Source organism: Papaver somniferum, chromosome 9, assembly GCF_003573695.1.
Source record: "Papaver somniferum cultivar HN1 chromosome 9, ASM357369v1, whole genome shotgun sequence".
Taxonomy (NCBI): domain Eukaryota; kingdom Viridiplantae; phylum Streptophyta; class Magnoliopsida; order Ranunculales; family Papaveraceae; genus Papaver; species Papaver somniferum.
Genome location: NC_039366.1, coordinates 167,960,120 through 167,987,794, shown reverse-complemented (window position 1 = coordinate 167,987,794; position 27,675 = coordinate 167,960,120). Strand labels below are relative to the sequence as shown.

The window sequence follows — 27,675 nt, the reverse complement described above, 5'->3', positions numbered from 1 at the left end:
AGTACTCGCTACAAGGTAAATGAGCGAGGCGATTTCCGAGTCCAAGGTCATTCCGAGTAACAACCGATTAATCGACCGAGGAGACCGAGTAATCCACCGAGGAGCCGAGTACTCGTCGAGTAATTGGACGAGGAGACTGAGTATTATATATAAATCGACCGAGTAATAGGTATAAGTCACGACTTATGAGTATTATATATAAATATCTAATATATTGGTTCCGAGTATGAGGCCGAGTATTGGCGATTTCCAAGTCCGAGCTCATTGCTCCTCGCTACAAGGTACCCCATCGAGTAGGACCGAGGAACGTTTTCGATTACTTTGGTACCAACAATTCTAAGATTGTGAGAATGATTTTGAGATTATAATCCAACCATTTTAAAAGGTTTTTTTTTTCTTAAAAAATAAATCTTCCCATAAAAATACGAGAGTAAGAGGCTCAAAATCTCGAAAAAGAGATGCGGAAAATTCTAGTGCCCCAAAACAAAAAGAGGTCGCCCTAGTATAAACAGGGCGAGGAGTGTCTTACTTTTATCTCCACACAAAAAAACCACTATATAAAAATCAAAACCCCCAATTCGACGCTTTCACTCTCGCATAAAACCGAAACCCTAAGTTTGGGCATCTAAACCAGTTCGATTCAATCATGGTTTGCATCCGGCAAGCAACGATCGATGATTTACTAGCGATGCAAGCTTGTAACTTGCTTTGTTTACCAGAAAATTACCAGATGAAGTATTATTTTTATCATATCCTTTCATGGCCTCAACTTCTCTATGTTGCAGAAGATTACGGTGGTCGTATCGTTGGTTATGTCCTTGCTAAGATGGAAGAAGAAAGTACTGAATGTCATGGTCATATTACATCATTAGCTGTTCTTCGTACTCATCGCAAATTAGGGCTTGCTACAAAACTCATGACTGCTGCTCAAAATGCTATGGAACAAGTATTTGGTTCTGAATATGTTTCACTTCATGTTCGTAGGAGTAATCGTGCTGCTTTCAATCTTTATACTGAAACATTAGGGTATCAGATTCATGATATTGAAGCTAAGTATTATGCTGATGGTGAAGATGCTTATGATATGAGGAAGCAACTTAAAGGAAAGCAACTTCATCACCGTGGACATGGGCATGGACATGGACATGGTCACCATCACCATCATCATGGAGGTGGATGTTGCTCGAGTGAAGCGAAACCTGCAAAGGGGGGAGAGACTAAAGCAATTGCTGCTGCTCCTGCTGAGTGAAAGTTATACTGAGGTAAAAAAAAATTGATGGGAGTTAAAGGGGTTTGTTTGGGTATGTTTGTGACTCTGTATTTCTGTTTCTAAATGCGTGCGGTAGTTTTATGGATGAATTATGTGCTAGAAGAATGTCTTTTATTTATTTACTTGATTATGAATGTATGAGGATAAACATGTTTCGGTTTTGACATGCTCATTTATAAACCTTGAATTGTACCTCTCATCTTAGATTCAATATATTTTTGAGGTTCAAGTAGAGCTCTGGCTGGTCAATTTTTCTCGTTATTAGAGGATGTTAATTTACATGTTTCAACTGAGATGTGGCTATATATATGGAGTTTAGGTGCCAAAACAATAAATACTCGGGGTATGATGTTCTGATGTTGGTTGCCATAAAATGTTTAAGATGATGATTTTTTCTTTTATTGATTGTTAACTGATGTTCAAGATTTGGCTGGTAGTAGGTTTAGTGGCAGAGGTTTTAGTGCCGACTTTGTTGTTTTGTGATGTTCTTTTTACTGCATTGTAATGATGGTAGGTGACTTTTAAGATGGGTGGAGATGCTCAGATTCTTAATCAAGCTATGTTGTGGTTGAAAGAGTTTTCAGGAAGTTAGCATAAAACTACAAAAGCTCTAGTGTTGATGAATTGAGGGTTTGATGTGGATATCCTGCAATGCCAGTAATTCATCCCTAATAAATCAACCTAGTAAACAGTTGGACCCGACATTTAAACACCAATTTAAGGAAATTCAAGCACCTGAGAGTAGTAATCAGGGTGTAACATGACAGGTTTATAAAATCAGTACTGATGGGGGTGGCAACTAGGATTTCTTTGGGCTGTTCAATGCTCTAGTCCCTTAGCTGACGTTTTATACAAGTGTCTTTCTGAGAACACATTTATCTGTCCTGATTAGCTGTTCTAGGCTAAGCCTTGATCCTTTGTTTCTTGTTGGCCAAACTGTGTTCCCTAGGAAGTTTGGCAAAGCACTCTTACCGATCTTTTGCTGTTACATGGATGGCCTATTCGTCTCTATAGTTATTCTTCTTTGCGATGGTTTGTCCGGGCAAAATCACAACTTGTTACTCAAGCCTTGTGTACCTTATAGATATAAACTGTGTGGCAAGGAGTTGTCTTTGCTAGTTTGGTGTATGACAATCTTAATTGGGTACCACAATTTTACAACATCTCATGAGTTACAGGAGCTCATGAAGGTTGTAGGATAGCCAGGTGCAGACCGCAGTTGTATATAAACAATGCAAAAAAGTTGCTCTGGATTTTTGGAACTGCTGTGAATACTCTGCAGAGAAAAACTCCGATATTATCCTAGGCTTCCTACGAATTGTTATCTCTGTTGTTGAATATTGCAGATGTGAATTCACTGTTGTTGAATACATCTATGAGATTACAACCAAGTGTTCAACCTCTAGACATAAATCCTGGCTTTCATGCTTTAGATGACACTCTCTGGAACCTTACTGAATAGAGGATGCACATACTTCCCTTCTTACTGGTAGAGTCAGGAGTGTTTGGTGGTTTTCTGTCATTTCAAAGCTGATTCCACACCAGCAATTTATAAAACCTCCAACGTGGAGTAGACATGGGTAAACAATTTACACTCGCAATGGAGTGATGGGAAATAGCTAATTACTTACAGTAATCTCAAAAATAAAGAAAACTATAGAAAGATAATCTTATTATCTTTACCTAGGAGAGGGTGGTTCCACGGAGAAAGAGTTGTGTTTATTTCTCCTTTAGTTACAATTAGCTCGTTATTTGCTAGACTTTGGTCGTAAAGAAGGAGCATTTTTATTTTTGAAAGACATGCTGGAAGGTTGTTTGTTCTTGTAGCTAGCTATCAGCCATTGTATGATGAATGAGTATGTTGCACCAGTCTAAGTAGGTCATACTTAACCCTTAAACTGCTAGCTAGAGCACGTGAAAATAAAGTCTAGGCAAACAATCCATATACTCAATCAATTTGAACAAGTACCTAAGGACAAGCAGGACGAAGACAATAAAGCAACAATATGAAATAATTTTTTTTGAAGGTTGCATTTATCATGTTTGATATGCCTATGTTGCTCATTCATCACACTTTCGTTGTACCTAGGCCCAGTAAATTATTTTAAAGGTTGACATGACAGTCTGTTTGTTTCTTCTCGTGACTCTGTTTGTGTATTGAATTTTTGATGTCGGTGTTTTGAGAAAGATATAACTGTTACATTACTATCCAAAGAGCATTTCAATAGTTCTTTGAGTGATTACTGATATAATCATACAGTATATAGTAAATATGATGGCCACCTTCGACCTTTGAGTGTAATTTTTAGGGACAATAAGCTTATGGGATTTCTTACTAATAAACTTAAGGGTAGCTTTTCTAAGTAGTTGTTTTGGACCTCTGGTCAGGCTGTACGTGGATTTCTTGACTGGTGCTAAGTAGCTTTTTCATTGCACCTGGGCTTTCTTGAAATTGTAACTCTGGGTTTCTGTATTGTACGTCAAGGACTCAAGGCTAAAGGTTACGAAATTGTGGGCTATTCTGCAATCTATATTTGGTAAAGGAAATTATCAGGATGGGTGTATCTAATTCGAGATTTGTATGATGATTTTATTATGCAATTTTTAGCTTCAAAATTAATACTATGCTGTCTGTTTTGGTGAAGTGGATTGTGGAAGTGTGTGAAATATAAAGCAATCTGTTTTGGTGTCTTTTTGTTTTTAGGTGGTGGTTACACAATAGAGTCTTGCAGTTTCTTCCGTTAGATGACAGGGGAAACTTGTTCACAGTTGATCTTCCTCTTTGTTGTTAAGTTGGAACTAATTTTTTCTTTTCTTTTTGTTTTTTTTTTGCAATTTCTGTTTTTTGTTTGTTTAGACGGGAAAGCCGTAAACTTACAAGTGTTGATGTCTAAAAAAACAATGAAATCACAAATCGTGAGTGAAAAAAATACGAGTAGCATTTTTCATGAGCATTTTTGTTATGACACTTCTTAGCGGTTAAAGTTGTTGGGATGAAACCTGTTAAACTTGTTATAATTCCCCTTTTCCTACCCTTTTTTTTTCTTCGAAAGGTTGAAATCTAGAATCGCTTAAAAGATGAATATCGGTACTTTTCTTCTCAGTTCTTGCTTTACAAGTATTCCAGTACTCCACTTTTTTTTGCTTTAAAAAACGAAAATAGCATTCTTCTCTTTTCAAAAACATGTCAGTATCTAAAAAATGGAAGTCTTTGTAGGTTGAAACTAAACTAGGACTATACCCATACTTTCTTTTTGCTCACCAAATTAGCCATATTTGGAATTGGATGAAGTCAGAAAGTATAAGCTTACCTCTGACGGTGTTTTGGTATTAAAATTCTAAAGCTAATCCTGAAATCATCTGAATCTTTAACGCAGTTGTTGTGGTTTTTGCTGGTCATTTAAAACATTCACCTGCAGACATTTGTGTTCGGAATATGCTGAAAGTTGTTCCGACAAGTGTGTATCTATTAGACCGGGGCTGGTGGATTGCAGGACCCTTCCATTTACTGCTTTGTCTGCATTCTCTGGACTTGTAACCGGAATACTAGAGTATTGTATTAACTGACACTGACTTGGAATCAATAATTTATGTTTATGTTATGATATTCTATTAAGCATTCTACTAATACTTACAAATCAATTCTGGCTAGATTTCTTAACCTGACATTTTTAGGGGTGACCCCAAAAGAATTAGGGGCGATTTTTTTATTCCCAACCCATACACAACGTTAAGGGATGTCCAAAAACGCGGAGAATACGTTAATGCCCTTACACAATCGGAAGATTTATCTTTATGTAGGTGCTATGTTCAATTCTATCCGAGACGAGGAGAAGAACGTAGGCAAGGCGGCATAATGAGTCTGAGTTATTTGGGGAGAATTCACGAAAAATTCTGCGCCGACACCGGTAACCCAAACAACCGCTACTCCGCTGATCTTTTCTGCCAAATTGGTTCAATAAACGGACACGTCGAAGAATTCGTCCATTTAACTTATCTTGTGAATCAATATCGATTGAGGGGTGAAACCAATGATGAGATTAAAGAACGATCTCTAGGGGAATGGCGGAGATGGAAAAGATCAAGCTTCCGTTATGAAGCTCATTTTAGAATCCTTAGGGCGATGGAAAGATTTAATCCGTTTAGGACTCGTCCAACACGTCCACGACGCTAATCACAATACCTTGTAATAGAATTGTGGAAGTTCAATGTAAAATTATGATGATATGTAGGTGATATTGTGAATTTCAAAATATTTATGAAAATCAGAAGTTTTAATTCTTTATATACCTACCGATTATACTCCAACGGCTATTTCTTTCAAAAGAATCTAGTTGTGCCTCGAAAACCACACACAATCGGTAGTATATAACTATCAATGCCTACCGATTATACCACTCTAATGAGACTGAGAACTCTGTTGACAAAACAACCTATAATCGGTAGTATATGACTATCAATGTCTACCGATTACGCATAATCGGTTGCTTTGGTTCAACCATTTCTTACCGATTTTATGGAATAATTGTACGTAATTTCAATACAGTCTTGTAAAAGTACGCATCAACGACCATATTTTCAAAAAATAGAGACGTTGGGACTCTCATCTATATAAGGAGAGTAAACTCTTCTTATTTTTGCACCAAACAACACATATATAGCATCGTGTATTCTACAAATACATTTTCCATCGTCTACTCTTGTGAATTCATTCTATATCTTAACTTACAAGCATGGCAATGTTTGACGCAACTGAAGATTTGGTCATTGTTAAAACATGGTATCATGAACACAAGACGTGAAGATGTCATAACAGGAAGGTTAACACCCGAAGTCTTTTGGGCGAGGGTATATAGCCAATTTGTGCGAAAGTATGGAAATCCAAAGCAAAGATCACTCCAACAAGTCCATGGTCGTTTCCGACTTGTCCAAAAAGGGGTAAATGATTACATAACGATACAAAAGAGGATGTTTAACACTAGCAACTTAAGCTTGTCGATCCAACAATTTTTAAGTATTTGCATACTTTTTTTAAATAACACCGGGTGTCTAATCTTTCTTACTAAAACGAAGTTGACATAATTTTGTGTTTGTTTATGTAGGAGACACTCGCAAAAAGACAGTACTTAGTGGAAAAGGGTGAAGAATTCACTTATGATGGGAGTTATGAATTCCTGAAGTCTGTGGCAACAGTGTGAAGATTGATCGATGGTTACAATCGGAGGTTATTAAGTTATGTAGTCTACTGATTACAGGAAACCGGAAGTTTATTTCATATGTTGTCTACCGATTCTGGGAAAAATCTCACTCTTTTTTGTCAGAGTTTGTTGACAATCGGATGTTTATTTAATATGTAATCTACCGATTCTGGGAAAAAATTTCAGTTTTTTTGTCAGACTTACAATCGGAAGTAGCATTAGAAAATATGATAACCGATTATAACATTGATTGTTTCTGTTTACAAAAGCTTGTATAATCGGTTGATATATTAATAATATACCTACCTATTATAGGTTTATACTTCACAGAAGTTTCCAAAAAGTTCCAAAAAACACATCTTTCAAAAGTAACGATCATTCATCTTCATCATCTGACGGAACCAATTCGAGTAGGCCTTCCGGAAAGTTGTCCTTCATGACGCGATCCCAATCCAAAATGTTGGTCTCATATTGTTTCAACCAATCGTTACATTGATTCGTTGGGAAGTAATCACTCCAGCCACCCAATGGAGGTAATGGGCACTCTCTCTTTACTCTTAAACCGATAAAATGCATCTCATTCACAAATGCCATAACAATTCTTCTGTTTTTAACCGATTCATCTCAAACCGTCCTTGTAGGTGCAAACGTAAAAGAGTGTCCATACTTAGGAGGAACAAAGAAATGTACCACGCAATTCAAAGTGTCCGCTAAGAGATATCCACATTTAGGCATTGTCATCCAATACTTGGATCCGATTGTCTTCAATCCCTTTCGTCACTTTACATGCGCAACTAAGTCTTTGAATTGTAGTTCTTTGTCGTGTATATCTCCTTCCTTCATCATCCCAATATATAAATCCTTGTCCTTGATTAGTTGTACCGCCATCTTAGTTCTTAAATCTTGCCATTGGGTGACATCTTCGTTCACCGCCTCTCCAAAGTAACCAATTTGTTCCGTAGCGACGTGAAACCCACAATTGCCATCCCCATCAACCTCGTCGGTGGACAAAACAAATGGAACAATGAGTGGAGGGAGTTGTTCCATATACTCTTCTATAATCGTATACCTTGATCGTGTTGGTATTCCATTAAAATCCCTAGGACAACGAAGAGTACCATACTTCTCTCTTATAGTCACGATTTCCGTTGATTGTGTTTGTTGCGAGTCGCTCATTTGATCAATAACTACAGAGCTAGTTTGGGTCTCCACCAACACAACTTCTTCCACCGTCTCGGCTTGACTTACTTGAGAAGGATCGATAGAGAGCTTTGGCCTCACTTATCGGACGGTCGGTCCATTTTGATCTTTTCTTGGACGACCTATTTTCTTTGGTACCGGCTCATCTTCAAATTCGGCTTCCGAACGCTCATGCCTACACAATATTCTTTTACTAGACAAATACTCCTTCAATTCTTTTCTTTCAATGGTCCTCGACACTTAGGTGATTGGCCTACCCGCACTCTTTTGCTTGATAGATTCATCAACCTCTCTTAAACGAGGGTGAAGAGCTTGCTCCAAATCATGCATCAATATTTGCTTCTTGGCGCCATTTTATGTACCATAACGCTCGGCTATTCTTTCACACAATTCCGACTCCATGAACGACGGACCATCAACTACGGGGGTGCTTGGAGTGAAAGTTAATTGCTTCCAAAATGGATGAATATCATTGATGTCAATCACATCGACTTACCTACCCATTTTATGACGACATGGGAGACCAATACCTATCATATCCTTGCAAACACAAACCGTATTCTCGTCATCATAAGCCTTATATAACTTCAATTGTTCCATCATGTGATTTATTGCCCATTTTGAAACTTTATGAACGATGCCCCTTAGAACCAATCTTTCCTTTTCATGTTCCGTAGGAAATTTATGCACACTAAATTGCATAGAATCCTTAATCTTTACGAGATCACGATTGGTGAATTCATGGATTGCTTCTTGGATCGACACAACTCCATTTTGATTACCTAGAAGTATTTTCTTTAATCGGCCATGAGATCCCTCCGCAATGCTCGTCGCCTCGTTCTTGAAGTTACGATATTCGTATGTCCATGCATACACAAACCTCTCCTTAATCGGTAACCATTGTGTTTCACAATACTCAACGGCCTTTGGGTAGTCCGTGCCATATTCATCCTAAAACTTCTTCAAGTTACGTTTGTATATTTCCTCGGTTATTGACCAAACGATCTTGTCTCATGCTTTCATGAACGCTCTCCAAATCTTTTCATCCTCCTTCCATTTTTCATCAAATAACCTCTTCTCTTCCTCTCTTTGTACCACGGTTAATTTACTAATGCGCTCGTCCTCTTCCTTCGACCTCTTGGTACCCTTCCTTGGTTTTTTAGCTTGGAAATGGAGATGAAAATTGTGTTTGATGTTGCATCGAATGTGCCACGTACATTGAAAATTTCGGGCTTCAGGAAACACTACCGCTATTGCATGCATTAAGGCTTGATCCTTATCCGTTATAATAACCCTTGGAAAATTATCGCCATTATAAATGGACCTCAACGTCTCCAACATCCAAATGAAACTCACGTTGTTCTCATGATCCATTAAACCCCATGCAATGGTAAACGTGTTTTTGTCTGAAGTGTGACAAGCAATGTTCAACAACGGCATGTTATATTTGTTTGTCTTGTATGTGGCATCTATCAACAAAATTTGATGAAAACACTGAGTTAATTTTATCATTTCGGGATGTGCTAAGAAAATATGTACCACTTTAGCATCCTTTTCTTCCGTTCTCAACGTGTAGTCGTGTAACTCAGCTAACCACTGCGATTGTTGCATGACCGTTCTACCATCCCATTCCGTCCTTTTGATCGTAGCTAGGACTGACTTAATTGTAGACAAAGAAGACAAGTTGTCGGGGTCGTCCGCCTTTATTTTACTTAAGATCGCACTCGCCTTTTGGATACGCATAGACCTCACCGTCTCCATTTCATGTGGTTTTAACTTCGCAACCATTACATGTCTAATAAGAGTATCCGGATCATCGTGGTTGTGACAACCATTAGAAACTTTAGACATTTTCCACTCTTTACTTTCCTTACCATAGGGCTTATAGAAGACAATCTTAAATGGGCATCCAATCTTCTTTGTATGAGTTCGGTACTTCTTCCTCTGCGTCTTCCTTACATACTTATTATTCTTTCCCTCGTGACTCTTTTTCTTCCCACTTCGCTCACACACCATTTCAAACCTAACGTCCTTCACACAAGGGTTCTGAACTACCACACACATATCCTCTTTTGCCTTGTTCACAAGCCATACCTTTGCCTCCTTCTTACTTCCAAATATCTAAATGCGCATATAACAAAACAAAAATAATAAGCATAACCATGTAACATACATGATTGGAAAAATAGAAGATGATTCATGACCATACCAAATCGTTTGCATAGCGTAGGGAAGTATCCGGCCTCAAATAATAATCGTCATTAACCGCTACAATCGCCTACGCACCATAAAAACAAGTTTTTGATTAATAATCGGAAGATAGTTTAGAGACGACACACCCGATTATAGATTAATCGGGTACCATTAGGACACAGGCTGACCGATTATAGATTAATCGGTAGCCTATTACGACCATAAGCTACCGATCAACGAAATAGACAAATGAACAATTTTCCTGTAAAGAAAACTTCAATAATCGGAGGTAAAAGTAATTCATAAACAACCGATTATGAAATATCAAGAATCACAAATATTTTATTTTTGGAGAATTTCGTATTTGGGGCAAAGTTTTACAATCGGACGTTTGTGGATGTATAAAACTTCCGATTGTGAGAAATTGAAGCTTTCAATTTGGGGATTTTTTCCATATTCGGCAGATTATTACATCAACATATATCCGATTTCCAATAATCGGTAGATATGGTACTAAATTAACTACCGAATATATGTCGTTCATGGCATTCAATGCATGCAGAAATCGAATTTTCACGTTCAAAAACAGACACAAACGCATATAACATGGATAACTTGGGTATTAGAGTTTGATAAAGACATACCTGTACGTTTGATGCATCGTTAGCTTCGATCTCGGGTGATTCTCCATATTCTTCCATGAAAGCGTCGTCGTCTAGGGTTTCATCTCCATTAAAGTTTTGATCATTCAACATATACCCCAAATCATCATCTCTAAACGGTAGTGAACCTTGAACTTCAACAACTTCACGTTCTTCTTCGTACCCATCCATGTTTATGGAAGTTGGAAACAATCGGAAGTTGACGACATATACCCCTTCTTCTTCTTTTTTTCTTCTTCTTCTCTCACTCAATCGGAAGATATCTCACAATGACCCAAAAACAATTTCCAAACACTAATATATAGACCCCATACTACCGATTACAGGATTACACTTCCGATTATTTGTATAATCGGGAACTTTATAAGTTGTATATCCTACCGATTATAGCAGATTTCAAAATTCACGAGCCACATGGTTATGTCTGGCTCTGTACCCTCTAAACCTATGGATTTTGGCAAAGGTTGGACTTGGGGCTTCGTATAATCGAACGGTAAGAAGTAATATATCCTACCGATTAGGCTAGATTTCAAAATTCATTACATGAAGGATTTTTGAAAAAACTCATTTTGGGGCAACTTATAATCGAAAGGTTGTGGAACATATTAAAATTTCGATTACCGCTGCATCCAAAACACGAACCAAGTGGTTGTGGCTGGTTGTGTACACTCAAAACCTATGAATTATGGCAAGGGTTCGATATGGGACTCCTTGTAATCGGTAGGTTGTTAAGCTGTACAAACTTCCGATTATAACAGGTTTCAAAATTCATTACGTGAAGGATTTTAGAAAAAATTCATTTTGGGGCAACTTATAATCGGTAGGTTTTGTAACCTATTTAGTTTCCGATTATGGCTACATCCACAACTTAAACCAAGTGGTTATGGTTGGCTCTACACCCCTCAGAACCTATGAAATTTTGGCCAAGGTTGAATATGGGGCTCCTTATAATCGGTAGTCTTATAATTTGGATAACCTACCGATTATACAAGGGATTATTAGCCAAAGTATCTACACTATAATCGGTAGGTATAGTTTCAATTCAACCTACCGATTCACCTCTAACCTACCGATTATGGTGTAGGCTCCCGATTATATGAGGACATATTTGCCATTTCGAAAAATCAGAGATAAGGGGTAGCTTAGAAATACGCTTGGGTGACCTTTTTGTCTTTTAGTGTTGCCCCTAATTCCTTTTGGGTCGCCCCTAAAAATACCAGGTTTCTTAACGAGTTAAAACATAACTTAAAACTGAAATTTCCACTAATGATGAAAAAAAGTAGAGGAATACAAAAATGTTTATACACGTTAACAAGACGAACAAGACAAGTAGATTTGTATGCTTAGTGGAATCTTGTCAGCCAATAGAAGAGGGCCACCAGCGATTAGGGGCCACCAGCAATTGTAATCTGAGAGGATCATGAGGAAATCTAATAATTTATTGAATTGTCACCTTCACCAACTATCTCACTAAATATTATTGGCCATGATAGGCTCATAGTACATCCATAATTGAAGAAATGCTGGTATCAGAATCATCCGGATCAACCCAATTACAAAATGGTTAAATGGGTCTAACCCGAGAGAAATGTGACCTTGCCTAGGATCTCTAATATTCAATGAGCTAAGGTTAGATAGATAGAAAGACGGCTTCAAATACTTCTTTGTACATTGTTTTGAATGAATAGATGGGATCAATATTAATCTAAATTCTATTTTTCTTTAGTTTAATCTCTGAATCGTCGAGGAACTCGAGGAGTAGGTACAACAATATCACGGTCGTTTTTGATTAGATCTAAACGTTTAGGAATTGTGTCGCCGAACAGCGTGCCCCGAGGGTTCTCTGCGTAACATACATAATAACAGCTCACACAAGCATGGGGTAATGCCATCCCAATTCGAGTCTGCAAACAACAAACAACACTTATTAATTAATCAAACTTAATACTGAATCCATAGGATAGTATTATCTGCTCCAATTGCTGACTAACCACTTTCTTGTTGGGTACTAAGCACCTGTCTGTTATATTACTCTGCACTAAAAACTCACAGCTAAAGATTATGGATTGTACCGTATGAGAATCCTCAACGGTCACGGGCACGTTTTTAGTGCTCAGTGTCAGATTTTCATCCGGGAAAATCATAAAATGAATAGTTATGAGGTTTTTGTTACTAACCAAGAGGTATCCAAGGAAGAAAGCAAGGAGTGAGACGGTGGCTGTATAATCCTTGTGAACAGTGAAAGTCCAAGAAGCAGTAACGATGACACAAATGGATCCACTACATACACCAGTTAAGAAGCAAACCGAACTTGTGATGTCAGCATCCACCACTTGTTCCATGTTATCTATTCTCTCAAACAATGCCCATGTATCTTGTGATGCCCTCACAAAGCCCTTACCATATGCAGCAATCTATAACAAACAAAAACATTGAAATTCATTAACAGTTAATTGATGAAGGAATGAACTAGATTGGTTTTAATTTCTGTTGTGAATTATACCTGAACAAAAGCCCAACTGTTGCCGTACCGAAAAATGGAATCCATAACTCGAAGGCAACAATGAGCACAAGAGAACATGAATTCATCTTCACCTTCTAATAAGTTCAAACCTCTTGCAATAATCCGAAGAGCTTCAATTGCCGGGACAAACAGTGACCCTAAACAAGCACTTCCAAGGTTTGTAGACAATGCTCTTTGAAAACAAAATCCAGTACCACATTGCATCCCTCTAAGATAATACAATGCAATCACTCGGCTAACTGTTATATTCGCAACGTTCCGTAATACTTCAGCTGTCCAAGCTAAACTAAGTACTAATCCAATTATAACCAACGGCGGAAAGTAAAAATTCAAAGCTCCGATGATTGCGAAAACCCAAAGAGTAATGTAGATGAATCCAAGTCCAAGCATCCAATAAGTTGGTTGATTTAAATCCCTGAATTTACAAACAGGTTCGAGCGACTTCTCAAGAACTTGAGCTGTGAATCTAATTCTTTGACTAACCCAACATGCATAAAGACCATTGCCGATTGCAAATGCAATCAGTGCAACACCAACACCATCTGTTGAAGGCTTTTGAAAAACAAGAAGAAGAATTCCAGCTGCAAGTGAAGTAAAAAAACTACACCAAAGTATGAGCTTCAGTGTTAATGATGGCCAAGTTCTCATAGCTTTTTGCCAAGTAAATGCAAGAATTATACTTAAAATTGCTGCACCTTCAACTTGTGGTAACCAATATTTCAAAATCTTTGTCTCTTTTCTTTGAATCTCTCCTGGTTTTATAATTCCTTCAATTGCTATGTACCCAAGATAGCCTTGTAATCCGATTACTGCAACCATATGCACTAAGAATATGAACAACGAAATCCTGTTTGTATATGTCGTTGAATTCAATGTTGGTATCTCCAAAACTTGGTTCTGTTTCATTCAACAAACCAATCAATACCCACAAAAATTAGATTAAACAAAACCAAAATTAACATGAAACTTGATATCTTACTTGTTGTGGTGGAGTATTTGGATGAGGATGAGGTTGTGGGACATGACGAGACTGCATCTGATGGCGATGATCAGTTGAAGGAGGTGGAATAGGTACTTGAGAAGCACCTTGAATTACAATCCTCAATGGATTTGTAGGATTTAAAGTTTGTAACATATTAACCTTAAATTCATTATTATTGTTATTCTTATCTAAAGATTTATCTTTTAATTTTGCTTCATAAAATTTCTTCATTTCTTCTTCTTCTTCTTCATCATCATCTGTTTCTATATCTATATGATTCATATCTTCTTTTTCATTTTTTCTGTTCTTTTCTACTTGATTATTACCTTCTTCTAAATCCCTTCGAGTTTCTTCTTTGTTCATCACAACCTAATCACACAAATTCAACAATAATCAAGACAAATAAGATATCGAAATATGATGGTAACAAAGCTCAGTAAGGTAATGCAAGAAAAGTAAGCTCTTACAGTATCTGAACTGAGGACACCCATTTAATCAAATAGTCAAGAATGTTTGATAACGAACTTCTTCAATGGCGGCTTTCTTCTTCTACCTTGCTGGTTGGCTTTATAATAAACCTTTGGATTCTCTGGGTGTGGTTGAAACTTATAATAAGAAGAAAATAAATAAAAATCCAGTCTTTATTTATCACAGACAAAAATATTCAATTTTTAATTTTTAATAAAAATCCAGTCTCTATATAACTCAGTTTTGCATCATTTTTTTTTATTAGGTTACATCATCAAAATTTCTACCCAGACAAACCCCACAGTTTTAGTTTATGTTTTTTGTCTGTTGATTCCATTTTTGTGAAATAATTTGAGAGAGAGAAGAAGAGAACAGAATTTTACTGAAAAAAAAACCTGTCGTTTTTAGGGGCCATCCCAAAGGATTTAGGGGCCATCAATTTATACTCAGTCAAATACTCTAGTTAAGGGGTACCCTATATGATATTGAAGTTACATAAATGCCCTTCTAGTAAAACTGTATAAAAACCAAATCAAAAACAATTCTACTCATTTCAACTCTTCTTCTTCCAGTTTCATATTATCTTCCGATTGTGAAAGAAAAAAAAAATTCCTCGTTCAACCGAAACATCGCCGCGAATCGTAAAATCAAAACATCGTCGATTCGATTATAAAACAATGGATAAGAGAAATGAAACCCACAGACCTAGAACCAAAAATGTTGCTCGGGGTATCGATCCAAACATTGGAATTTTAGCAAGAAATAAAGAAATTCTTGCTGCAAATGAAGAAGAACGCGAAGAACGCGAAGAACAAGTACCCGACAATGTAGTCGGTGGTGGCGATTCCGAGACTCAAACACTTCGTCAACTTCAAATGGCCCCAATTAGGTAAGAATCTATCATTTTTGGGGTTTATTTCGCTTTAATTCGTCGAATCGAGAAAAAAAATTTCTAGGGTTTTCGGTTATTTATCCAGATTCGGACGATATGCATGCTCATTTACTTCCGAATGTAGTCGTGTTCTTCATTTTTCAAGAACATCGACAGTATTCGGGAGAAAGATTTGATGATTATCTGCCGAATATTGGTGGCCATATCTTCCTGGATACAAACTGCTAATAATCGGTAGTTTAATGAATTTTTTGGCTACCGAATATATTTAAGTGGACACAAAGTATTCGGAAGAACACTCACTACCGAATGTATATATTGAAAAAATCTCAAAATTTATGATATAGGAAAAATCCCATTTTGGGGCCAGTATTTATTCGGAAGACAATATAATGTTTTATACCTCCGATTGTGTAGGATAAAATTTAGAGTTTCTGAACTCCAGTTGATGAATATTTGGTTTTAAACGTGTTTAGTTATATTCCGATTGTTTTTCATTCGAAAAAAATATGTGTCTTCTTACTTCCGAATTTGTACATTCGGGTTATAGAGGTGCACTTTTTCTTCCGATTGTGTAGGATGAAAAATTTACAGCTTCTGAACTCCAATTGATGTATATTCGGTTGCAAATATGTTTAGTTAGCTTCCGATTGTTTTGTATTCGGAAACAATATGTGTCTTCTTACGTCCGAATGTGTACATTCGGGTTATATTTCCATACTTTGTCTTCCGATTGTATAGTTTGTAAATATTGTTCCTTTCTTTGTTGTTTAGACAAAGTCGAGAAGGGAGGAAGAAAGTGACAGCTAGTGCTAGGAGGGAAAGGAGTGCCAAAGATAATTCAGGTGCTCAACAAAGCGAACAAGAACAAAGCAGTCAACAAGGAGTGCAACCAACTGTTGAACAACAAGGCAGTGAACAAGGGGTGCGACCAAGTGTTGAACAAGACGCTCAACAAAGTGCAGGACCAAGTGTTGAACCAGTTGATCCAGTGGCAAGAGTAGAAGAAGAAGGACAACCAAGTGGTACCCAAAAAGCCAAAAAAGGAAAAGATGTTGTAAGGAAGGATATTGCTAAGAAAGCATCACATCTTGTCCCTCAGCACTTGAAGAAGAAGGGTATTCCAGCAGGCACAATCCTTGGACTACCAGCGGATGGAGGAAAATTGTTATTTGGATACAAAGACTCATGGGCCAGAGAAATATATGAAACCGAGGTAATAAAATTACTATTTTTTATTAATGTATTGTCTATGTGTTATATCGTAATACTTGTATTAATAGGATCATCAAGATGCGGTCCGTCTACTCAAACCTACCGCCGCACCAACAAAAATGCTTGCGTGGCCTTTATCCGGTGAATGTGAAAGGTTCAAGACAATTGTTGCCAACTCGGGGTTAGCTAATGCCGCCGAGAATTCATTGTTGGAACATGATCGTGTGGCCATATCGGCGTTCGTGGAGAGAATGTATCCTGAGACCGATACTTTCCATATGCCGTTTGGGGAGATGACGATCACCCCGGATGATGTTGTGCAGATTCTTAACCTTCCCGACCAAGGCACAGCTGTGAAGTTTAACTACACAAAGCAGTTAAGTTGGGCACAACTTTATTCTCTAACTAACAAGTGCTTAGGTTGGGATGAAGAGACAACAACAACAGAGTTTAGGAGGCATGCAAGTTACAGAACAAGACAGATCAACATTACAGCTTTGATGAATATGTTTCGAGGCACCTTGGAGAAGGAAAAGAATGGAACGTTAACTGATGAGCAAGTGAACCACGCTGCCACCGCATATCTCCTTTGTGTATTGGGATGTGTCATATTCCCCAATACTTCTGGCAACCGGATCGACGCCAACCTTATACAACTTTTGGATCCTCTCCATGAAGTCGGTGACTATTCTTGGGGCACGGCATGCCTAGCATTCTTGATGGAAGAGTTGAGAAAGGCTTCGAGGCTAGGAACCTGCCAAGTTGCCGGGAATGTGGCTCTATTGCAGGTTTTTTCTTTAACTCTATAACTCACTCTATAGTTATTCAGTAGACAATACATATGATGCATATCCATAACTCCAAATGACGCATATTCGGTAGGAATTATCCATCTCTTTTCCCGAATGTTGGTTATTCGGTGGTTAAGTACTTACTTTGTTTTCCGATTATATACAATCGGAAATATTCTTTTGATATTAGAACCGAATATACAGGCCAGAAAAGCTATAGGTTACTGAACTCCAAATGACGCATATTCGGTAGGAATTGATCCATCTTATTTTCCGAATGTTGGTTATTCGGTGGCTAGGTACTTAATTGTTTTCCGATTATATACAATCGGAAATATTCTTTTGATATTAGAACCGAATATACAGGCCAGAAAAGCTATAGGTTACTGAACTCCAAATGACGCATATTCGGTAGGAAATGATCCATATATTTTCGAATGTTGTGTATTCGGTGGATATCTACTCAGTTTTGTTTCCGATTATATATAATCGGAAATTATGTTTGGAAATTACTACCGAATATACACAATCTATTTACTAAAACTTGGTTTCTTATGTATATAGGCATGGATCTATGACCACTTCCCTATCCTGAAGTTGGCCGGAGAGAACCCGGGGTGGTGCAAAGGTACTCCTAGAGGAACAAAGTATATATTTGAAGACAACCGTTCTAGGACAAAGGAGCAGCAGTTGATTCGCATGAGGGAGATTTTGGACCAATTGAAGGCCTCAGACGTATGCTTTGATCCATACAAAAGATCGAGTCAGTGGGCATATAAATGTTCGGTCGGACTTGTCCCTTTATTTTGGACCATTGTGGCACCCCACAGGATATGTGATGTATAACCCCTCTAGGGTGATGCGACAACACGGGTATATACAACATCAACCTCTGGAGAAAATGGGGGATTACTACAAATTGGAGTTGGAGTTGTGTTCTTCTAGTGGTGACAATCTCACGATTGTTCACACAGGCCCACCTACTGTTCTTGATAACTGGGATAAGAGGAATGACTTCATTATCGACACTGGTAGACGAACCATCCGAGGTGATGAAAATTCTCCAGACTATATGAGTTGGTATAACAAGGTATCACATCCTTTGGTTATCCGTGAAATCAAATCCAACACTACTGCGGCGGGTTCAAGTTATAATTGTATCATCAAAGACAAACCAGCTGGTTATGATAGACTGGTGCGTGTTCTTATATTTTTGTTCATTTTATATTATTCCTATAAATCTTAGGTAATTACCGTTTGATGTTATGTCATTACGTATAAAAAACAGGTGAATAGGTTCAAGCGTGTTTCCAAAATGTTAACTGCATGCTTGAAGAGCGGAGATCCCATGCCAGCTGAGAAGATCAAAGAGGCTAGAGATCTAGTTGATAATATGGATAACGAAGATTATGCTGCCCAGTTTGGGGAGAAAGTCACGAAGAGGCATCAGCCCAAGGTGGCAGTATCAAAGACGGGTAAAAGAACTCGAGCTTCATCGAGCGCTGAAGCTGCTCCAACTGAAGGTGCTCAAACTGAAGGTGCTCAAACCCGTGGTCGTGCAGGACTGGGAGGTAGTCACGGTCGTAAAGTAAAGAAGAGCAGATAAATGACAATGATTTTTGTTGTACATTCGGAAATTTGTTTGGGTAACTAAGTTAGACAAGTTCAAATGACAATGATTTGTGTGGTATATTCGGAAGTTTTGGTAACTAATTTAACTTCCGATTATTTCAAAGACAAAATTTGAAAAGTATAAGTTTTTCCAAATTCTGATTTTTGGGCCATCGTACATTCGGAACTTTATAAAAAACCTATCCTCCGAATATCACAAGTTCAAAACAAACCACGCCATGGCTCCAGGTGGTTCCAAGGGCCAATATTGAAGGTTAGACATCCCATATTCGGAAGTTTTGGTAACTAATTTAACGTCCGATTATTTCAAAGACAAAATTTGAAAAGTATAAGTTTTTCCAAATTCTGATTTTTGGGCCATCGTACATTCGGAACTTTATAAAAAACCTATCCTCCGAATATCACAAGTTCAAAACAAACCACGCCATGGCTCCAGGTGGTTCCAAGGGCCCATATTGAAGGTTAGACATCCCATATTCTGAAGTTTTGGTAACTAATTTAACGTCCGATTATTTCAAAGACAAAATTTGAAAAGTATAAGTTTTTCCAAATTCTGATTTTTGGGCCATCGTACATTCAGAACTTTACAAAAACATTATCCTCCGAATATTACAAGTTCAAAAAAAACTGTTTCCTGGAACCAAACAACACCATAATCGGAAAGAAAGTTGACTCATAAAATAACCGAATATTACACTCGGTAGGTTGTTTAACAAAATAATCTACCGATTTCGTATAATCGGCTAGTTTTTATATTAATAATACTCCGATTACATCCATTACATAAAGTTCAAACGGCCTTAACCTTACAATTTCGTCAAAAGCACCTAAATCCATACTCCTAATTGACCATAAAAGTATTAAAACAGATCATAACTTCCAGTGACCATAGAAATTGTCCCTCTTGATTTTGTAGCATCCTTCATGTTCAAATCGTTTCCCGTAGAGGTCCACATACCGGCGATCCGCAAGATTTCTCTGAAATTACGAATGAGTAACAAGTTAGTACTAACTTTTGTTAATGTGAATTGGAGTTACCGAGATACTTACTCGTTTTTCATACGTCCACCAAGGAAAAGCGTTCCTAACAAACCGTTCCTCATCTTCAAGTTTGTCAATCTCCTTATCTAGCGCATTCTTTCTCATCTTAATGTCATTGGATGATCTTCGAATTCGATTACCATCTAAGGCCTCAAATACCATTAAGATACGGTTCCATATCTGCTCTTCGGATTCCGATTTGTGGAGCTTGTGAACACGATCATGAGTAGTTACCACAACCCACGCTCTATAAATAGCACAATCTTCTTCTTCGGCAAAAGCAATATCCATGTTTTTTGTTATGAAAATTAAAACTGAAGAGAGGAAAGAGTTTGGTGCAATTGGGGTGATAGATATGAGTTTCTTTATATAGGTTTAGGGTCCAACGCTCTTTTTGTTTTTCCCAAAAACTCCAACGGCTAATTTGACGAAAGTTGAATGTGGAGAAACCAAAAATCGGTAGGTATTGGATTTAGCATATCTACCGATTATGGTAGCTTTCAAAATTTGAATTTGCGGTAACTTATAATCGGTAGGTTTTGTAATATATTTAACTCCCGATTAACGCTGAATCCAAAACACGAACCAAGAAATACTGCACCTCGTATAATCGGACGTCTGACAAATATTTTGGCCTCCGATTGCATTCGGAGGGTAACAATGTTATCATATCCTCCGAATATATAAGGGTAATTTCGTCATTACGAATTACGCGAGATAAGGACTGGCTATATTTTTCCTTTGGGTAACCTTTTTTGTTTTATTGTTGGCCCCTAAATCCTTTTGAGTGGCCCCTAAAAACGCCAGGAAAAAAAACGCCCCCACCATTATTCATAAAGAAAATTTACCCATTTTCTTTGTAAATGGTGTACTGCTTGACTTGGACTATTTGGGAAAGTGAGCAAGTTTCCCCACAAATTCAGCCAAAAAAAAAACACAGTAATAATAAGTCCCTTGTTGTGTAATGACTTAACTCTACCCCTTTGGATTCGTGTAGTAACACGACAACTTATTTGCACTTGGGTATACATAAATCATGTATGTATATATATGGGTATAGTAGAAACAAACATATACAAGTGGAAACTAAGAAATAAAATGAAATAGAGAAATGAGAGAAGAGAGGGTGAGAAGGATATCTTATTAATTTCATGTGTTCGTACAAAGAGCTAGCTTCGGCTATTTATAGTTCTAACCAAACATAAGGCGGTAGATGGAGATTTCGAGAATCTGCCCATATGGCAGTACATGAACATAAAAGAGATCTCAAGCTTATCTCTAAATAAAAACGCCAAATTTAAAATTTATCCTAATTCCAATTTTGACCAAAGTCAAACGGTGGTCAGTCACCAATAAGACTATAACACGACACTCTCAATGATGGTCATCCATCTAAAATTCCTTGGGACCCACATTATATAACACTCCCCTTGAATGACCACCGTTTTGAAATGTCATTTCATCAAAATCTTGCCAGAAAAATTCAGTAGCCAAAACTTGTTTCAGTATTGGTAGCTTCAAAGTGATGATGGTAGTCACACATTTCCTCCCGTCGTCAAAATCGTGTCAGGAAAACCATTTAGGAAAACCTGAACTTGAAATGAGATTAGTCACTGTCATGAAATGCTTCCTCTGTCAAAGTTGCATCAGGAAAACCATTTAGGACAAAACCTGAGCTTAGAGTGAGGGTGGTCGCCGCCACAAAATATTTTCATTGGAAAAACTGCGTCAGGAAAACCACTTGGGAAAAACCTGGACTCCTGCACTAGGAAAAACACTTGGGCAAACCTAGACCAAGGAAATTCCTTCCTCCGTTAAATTGAGTTGAAAAACCACTTGGGACAAAACCTACACGCCTGCGTCGAAAACCACTTGGGACAAAACCTGACCACCAAAATTCATATAATGCCGACGTCGAAGAGCATGTTGCCTCGTTAAAAACCTCGTCTGGAAAACCGTGGGACAAAACCAGACCAAAGGAAAAGAGTACAACGGACGTCGCCCAATGACAGTGCTGGACACCATATGCTGCCTCGTTAAAACCTTGACAAGGAAAACCCATCGGGACAAAACCTTGGCGAAGGAAAAAGAGTACAACGCGTTCAAGTCCACCAATGATTCTACGAGTTTACTTCCCCTGAAGCATGAATTCTTAAAGCGGTTGGTGGTGGAAATATTATATAGCCTTCACAAAACTTCTTTACCATTTGCATTTATGGAGGATTGACTGCATGTCTTGCGCCGGGTGACAATCGCCATTGTACACCTCGCATTATATCCTCCGTACATTTCACACATTTCACAACCAATTTATTTTCCCGTTTTAACTTCAGGCATAACAATGAAAGGCCTTTTTGTAAACTCAGAAATACCGTAGAATCATTCATTTCAGCCTCTAAAAGGTAAACTGCAAAACAAAAGTTAGAACATAACAGATAATGCATGCGTTATATTCGTATATGGTACTTCTGGACCATAAAGTATTATTTTACGTACATAACAGATGGATCACTTTTCCACTCTACGGGATCCAAATTAACGCTGCTAATTTAGAAGCACGATGAGTATCAAAACTAGATACTCTCGGTAGACAAGTTTTGTTATGCTAGCATGTCCTCGAACTCAGGTCGAGCAAATATTTCAATTTCAGTGAGATCTCAAAATTTAGTTCAAGCGTGGATTTTAGCGCTGTGAAGGGCTTTTCAAGAAACCCGAAAGATATCATCAATTCATCTGGATATTAAACCTATACCAAAGAACATAAAATTCACACAAGGATTGTTCATGAATTTCTCCTATGTGATGATAATGACTTATTTTCAAGCCTGACGTAATTCCAAAGCAGTCAGGCTGCCTGTCAGAACCTTGAATCCTTCAGGGATTAATTACAATCACTAACAATATGCAATGTGAGTCCTTCAGGGACTACCACGCTAAATTGCATCCATATTAGGAGAATACCTTTAGTTTTACAGAACCAATCCTGGGGTTCAGCAGGAAACCCTGTATCGCGCTTAAAACGATAATACTATTCTCTTTGCGCTTAATCTCAAACACCAACCTGTAATTTTCAGGCCTCACAATTTTGTGTGAGTCGGATCCGAACTTTTGCGCTTTTTCGAGAGATTCTATCTTCTACCTTAGTTTGATGGGAACAAGTATATGCCTACCAATCACAATGTCGATGTTCCTCTGCAGAGGGGTACACAACCACTATTGTAAACAGTAATCGACAATCATATACAATTTAACACATTCTCTAGTGCATGCACATTCAATAAACGTTTCACAGATTGGTACCAGCGCCACTTCAGGAGCATTATCATCTTCTCATTTTCAATAAGGAGTTTCAAACTTAGAGAATGTGGATCATATCTTGATAGTGTCCACGAGCACTATCTGTAGTCTCTCTTTGAGAGCACTACATATTAGAAAAGTGATTGGACTTTATTTTAAGAGGCATATATGAGGCAGTTATTCAGGCCTCAAGCGTGTTTTAACACACGACTTGGTCATTGCGAGATGCATGATTTAACCTGCTGAGACAACTTCCCGTGTCTGCATCCTCAAGCAAGTGACCAACAATACTGTCCCAGAGCTACTGCAGTTATTTGTTTTAATCATGAGTAATCTCCAACACCTCAATTACATCCAATATCTTGGTGTGAGAAAACAAATGAGATGTTTCACGCCAATTCTAGAGGCAGCCGAACTTTCTTTGATCAGGATAAAAACTTAATCGGATAACCTATTTAAATGTCGACATTGCTTACTGCAACCTTTAGGTGGTGCATGTCATCTCCATGACTTCAAGGGAAAGTCCTTAAATTTTTCGACATAATACTTGCCGTCTTCAGGTGGCAGTCTTTCTCCCCTGGTTAGGGAGGGAAAACCTTTTAGGTTATCATAATTTTCACCATCCTTTTATGGTGATGTTTCTCCCCCTGACTAAAGTGGGAGAACCTTAAAGGTTATCAACCCTACTCTTGCCGAACTTCTGGTGGCGGGTTGTCATGCCAACTTCTGGTGGCATTTTAGTTTTCCTGATCATGGCGGAAACAATACTATCTCATTTCTGGAAACTTCTGGTTCCATAATTGCCTGATTTTCAAAGAAAATTCTTCTCATGATAGATTTTGGGTGTTAATTAAACCACACAATAAGTGTCCCAAAAACAACTGCAGGCTCGACAAAAGATGAGCCATTTCACGCCGTTCCTTGTAACGGCTTACTTCCTCCCCCTAACGGCGGGAATACAGTCTCATCTTCAATAAGACATTACCAGCACATGGTTTTAAATGTCTTCTGAATCGAAACCAACATATATAGCTAGGTGACGTTATGGAACAAATACGTAAGTTGTAAGGTTGCTTCCCAAGATATAATTGATGGTAAATAGTTGGTCGAGCAATAAACTAAAGATGCTTTAAATAAAGAACTCAACTAGATCATGTCGAGTGCGCACATGTGCTAACTATATGCTCGATATAACACCAACTGAAGGCAAATCATCAAAGCCTATCAATTTACCACCAAGATAAATGGACTTAAGTGGAAAGTCCAAAAATGGATACGCAACCACAAGATTTGCACAAACAGTTCGGCAAAATCTAACATTACGTGTTAATATAACAAGAGACCATCTAGTAGATGTGTCTATCAATACATTAAATTATTGAAATAATTGTCCATATTGCAGGGTGAATAAGTCCTGCAATTTCCACCTTGAATCCTTTCTAGGAGTTAATGTTGGTGATTCAGTAATGGGTTACCATAATTTTAATGTTAATGCAATTTAATAATTAATTGTCTCTGGGACCAAACAACACAATTTACATCCTCATGTAATAGAAGCTTCAGGTTCTGTAAAGGATGTACATGAGCATTTTTAATTGTCTACTCATCTTGGTAGAACTTTGGTGTCCATACGGACCATGCCTAGGCATGAAAAATCGAGGTCATTAAACTTCTGGCTAATGACACTGTGAGATTCTACTAATAGAATTTTCATATGGCACACCCATAAAAGAAAGAGCCTAAAACTTCTCTTAACGTGCTTCTAGCACAAAAACAAATGAAGTAACAAAATACTCCATAAAAATGCTCATTTATTATTTCAAGGTGGTAATACCAAATATTTCTAAAACTCAACATATTCTTCTGGAACCTGATAGAATATAAGGCAAATACTACACCACCATATAAAATGATACACGCTCTTCTGCAGATGTCTATCATACTATTCGAACCTGAAATGATATTTTTCACATTTCCAGAAACCTCTACAAGGTTATAAAATGGTTCGAAAAATTGTGTTTGTTGTTCCGCTGTCTTTGAGACACATATCCCCATCATACGTATCTTTACTGGATAGATTACTTCTGGAATCCATATCCTTTAGTAAAGATAGACGGGAGAAAAATAGTAAAGTAATCAACAAAAACATTTGGTAACCATGGGCTACTTCGGGAACCCAAAATTTTATGGCTTATTCCTGAAATCCATGGACCACTTAACCACATATTATGGATTACCACATAAACCACATATTACACGTTGGACTGCTTCTGGAGTCGACAACGTCTCAGGGATTACTTCGAGAATCCATTATTTACAAAACAAGGAAATAAAATAAACAGAACTTAAAAGCAAAAGGAAACATAAACATATATATGGTACTTAAAGGAAATAACAAATCTCCATTTTCGTCACCTTCAGGGTCGACGAAATATTAATTTACAAGTGTGCAAATGGATACATGCTTTATAGGAAAATTCCTCAATATCAGTCACAGGTCACTTCAGGGACCGCTGATAGAAACCGGCTAGCACTTTATAATGGGTCACTTCTGGGACCAAACGGCTAGCAGACCGTGCCCTTTTGCATCCATACTATGCTAGACGAGATTCCAGCTTCTGGTGGAATTGTTTCAAAATCTCTGGAGATTATTTAGAGCAAGAGAAATTAAATTTATGTTATCCTCTAGGGATACAACAATTTCTCGCTTTGCCGGTATTAAAACCGCAAGTACCATAACAAAAATAATATAGCGGAAAATTATTAAAGTTTACGGGGTCGCGGTTCTCACCTTCCCGCACTTACCCAAAAATATTCGTACAAGTTTGCAATACTTGTAGAACAACTTGCCTCCATTAATAGTGTTACTACCTTTGTGGGTATCTTCCCGGCAGCTTGGCACAAACATCGTCGAACACTGGTTTATCAATTGGCGGCATCGAGCTATTCGTGCTGATAAGTGTTGTGTAATGACTTAACTCTACCCCTTTGGATTCGTGTAGTAACACGACAACTTATTTGCACTTGGGTATACATAAATCATGTATGTATATATATGGGTATAGTAGAAACAAACATATACAAGTGGAAACTAAGAAATAAAATGAAACAGAGAAATGAGAGAAGAGAGGGTGAGAAGGATATCTTATTAATTTCATGTGTTCGTACAAAAAGAGCTAGCTTCGGCTATTTATAGTTCTAACCAAACATAAGGCGGTAGATGGAGATTTCGAGAATCTGCCCATATGGCAGTACATGAACATAAAAGAGATCTCAAGTTTATATCTAAATAAAAACGCCAAATTTAAAATTTATCCTAATTCCAATTTTGACCAAAGTCAGACGGTGGTCAGTCACCAATAAGACTATAACACGACACTCCCAATGGTGGTCAGTCACCAATAAGACTATAACACGACACTCCCAATGGTGGTCATCCATCTAAAATTCCTTGGGACCCACATTATACAACATCCCTAGAATAGACCTCCACAAAAACGTGGGGCAATGAAAATGGCCGATTTGACTCAGTTGGAGAATCGGTGGGTACTGAAATGTGTTCTGGTGTAGCGATTCAATTGGTTGATGCCTTGAATTTTGAGGTAGGTAAAGAAGAAGGGATGGTGAATGGTTGGATGCAGCTAGTAGCTACGAATAGATTACGTATAGAGACGTTGAGTACTATGAACATGATGATGTTGGGAAGAAAAAATATATAGCACTATAAAATCCTTTAAATTTGGAAACAATGTACTGTTTTTGAACAAGACTTATTTAACTTTAGGCCTTTAGCTAATCCCTAATCTTATCTCTTCTACTTGTAAAGCCTTTACAGGCAGTGCAAGTTACTACAACTTCACTATCTTGTTATACAATAATAACTACTTTGAGTCGATTTTTTTGATTTACGGAGACTTCTCGATAGTGATCGAACTAAGCTTGAATCCACATAAGTTACTACTCCATTGAAGTTTTAAACTTTTAATCCAGAAGCTCTGGTAAATGTCTCTTTTTCCTGTACTGTGTAACATGTGCCAAGTTTCCTGTTGATCTTCAGAATGGTCCTGTACTTGTTTTTCACTTAAAACACGACACTGATGGTGATCAAACTAAGCTTGATTCCAAAGCCAAAACTGAAGTTATCAGTTATCTTCCGATTCTCCCAAGTCGAGCAGCATTTTTCCATGAAAGAAATACCTTCTCGATTGTCAGCAATAATCGCTCACAACAGCTACCAACGAGTTGCTAATGGGCGTAAGTATATCTTACCTGATTAAAATCATCATGCACAAATTATGGCACAAGGGAAA

General features: G+C 37.7%; 2 protein-coding genes across 2 annotated transcripts; one reads left to right on the top strand and one right to left on the bottom strand.

The window, feature by feature from the left end:
* Positions 1 to 533: 533 nt before the first annotated feature.
* On the top strand, positions 534 to 1,504 carry LOC113314218 (N-terminal acetyltransferase A complex catalytic subunit NAA10-like). The gene has a single exon (XM_026562995.1). The coding sequence runs from the start codon at positions 647 to 649 to the stop codon at positions 1,247 to 1,249; it is 603 nt and encodes a 200-aa protein (XP_026418780.1). The 5' UTR covers positions 534 to 646; the 3' UTR covers positions 1,250 to 1,504.
* A 10,440-nt stretch (positions 1,505 to 11,944) lies between these two features.
* On the bottom strand, positions 11,945 to 14,765 carry LOC113310721 (protein PNS1-like). The gene is made up of 5 exons (XM_026559479.1): positions 14,497 to 14,765; positions 14,027 to 14,398; positions 13,027 to 13,944; positions 12,701 to 12,937; positions 11,945 to 12,427 (listed from the first exon to the last, which is right to left on the bottom strand). The coding sequence occupies exons 1-5, from the start codon at positions 14,518 to 14,520 to the stop codon at positions 12,251 to 12,253; spliced, it is 1,728 nt and encodes a 575-aa protein (XP_026415264.1). The 5' UTR covers positions 14,521 to 14,765; the 3' UTR covers positions 11,945 to 12,250.
* Between the last annotated feature and the right edge of the window lie 12,910 nt (positions 14,766 to 27,675).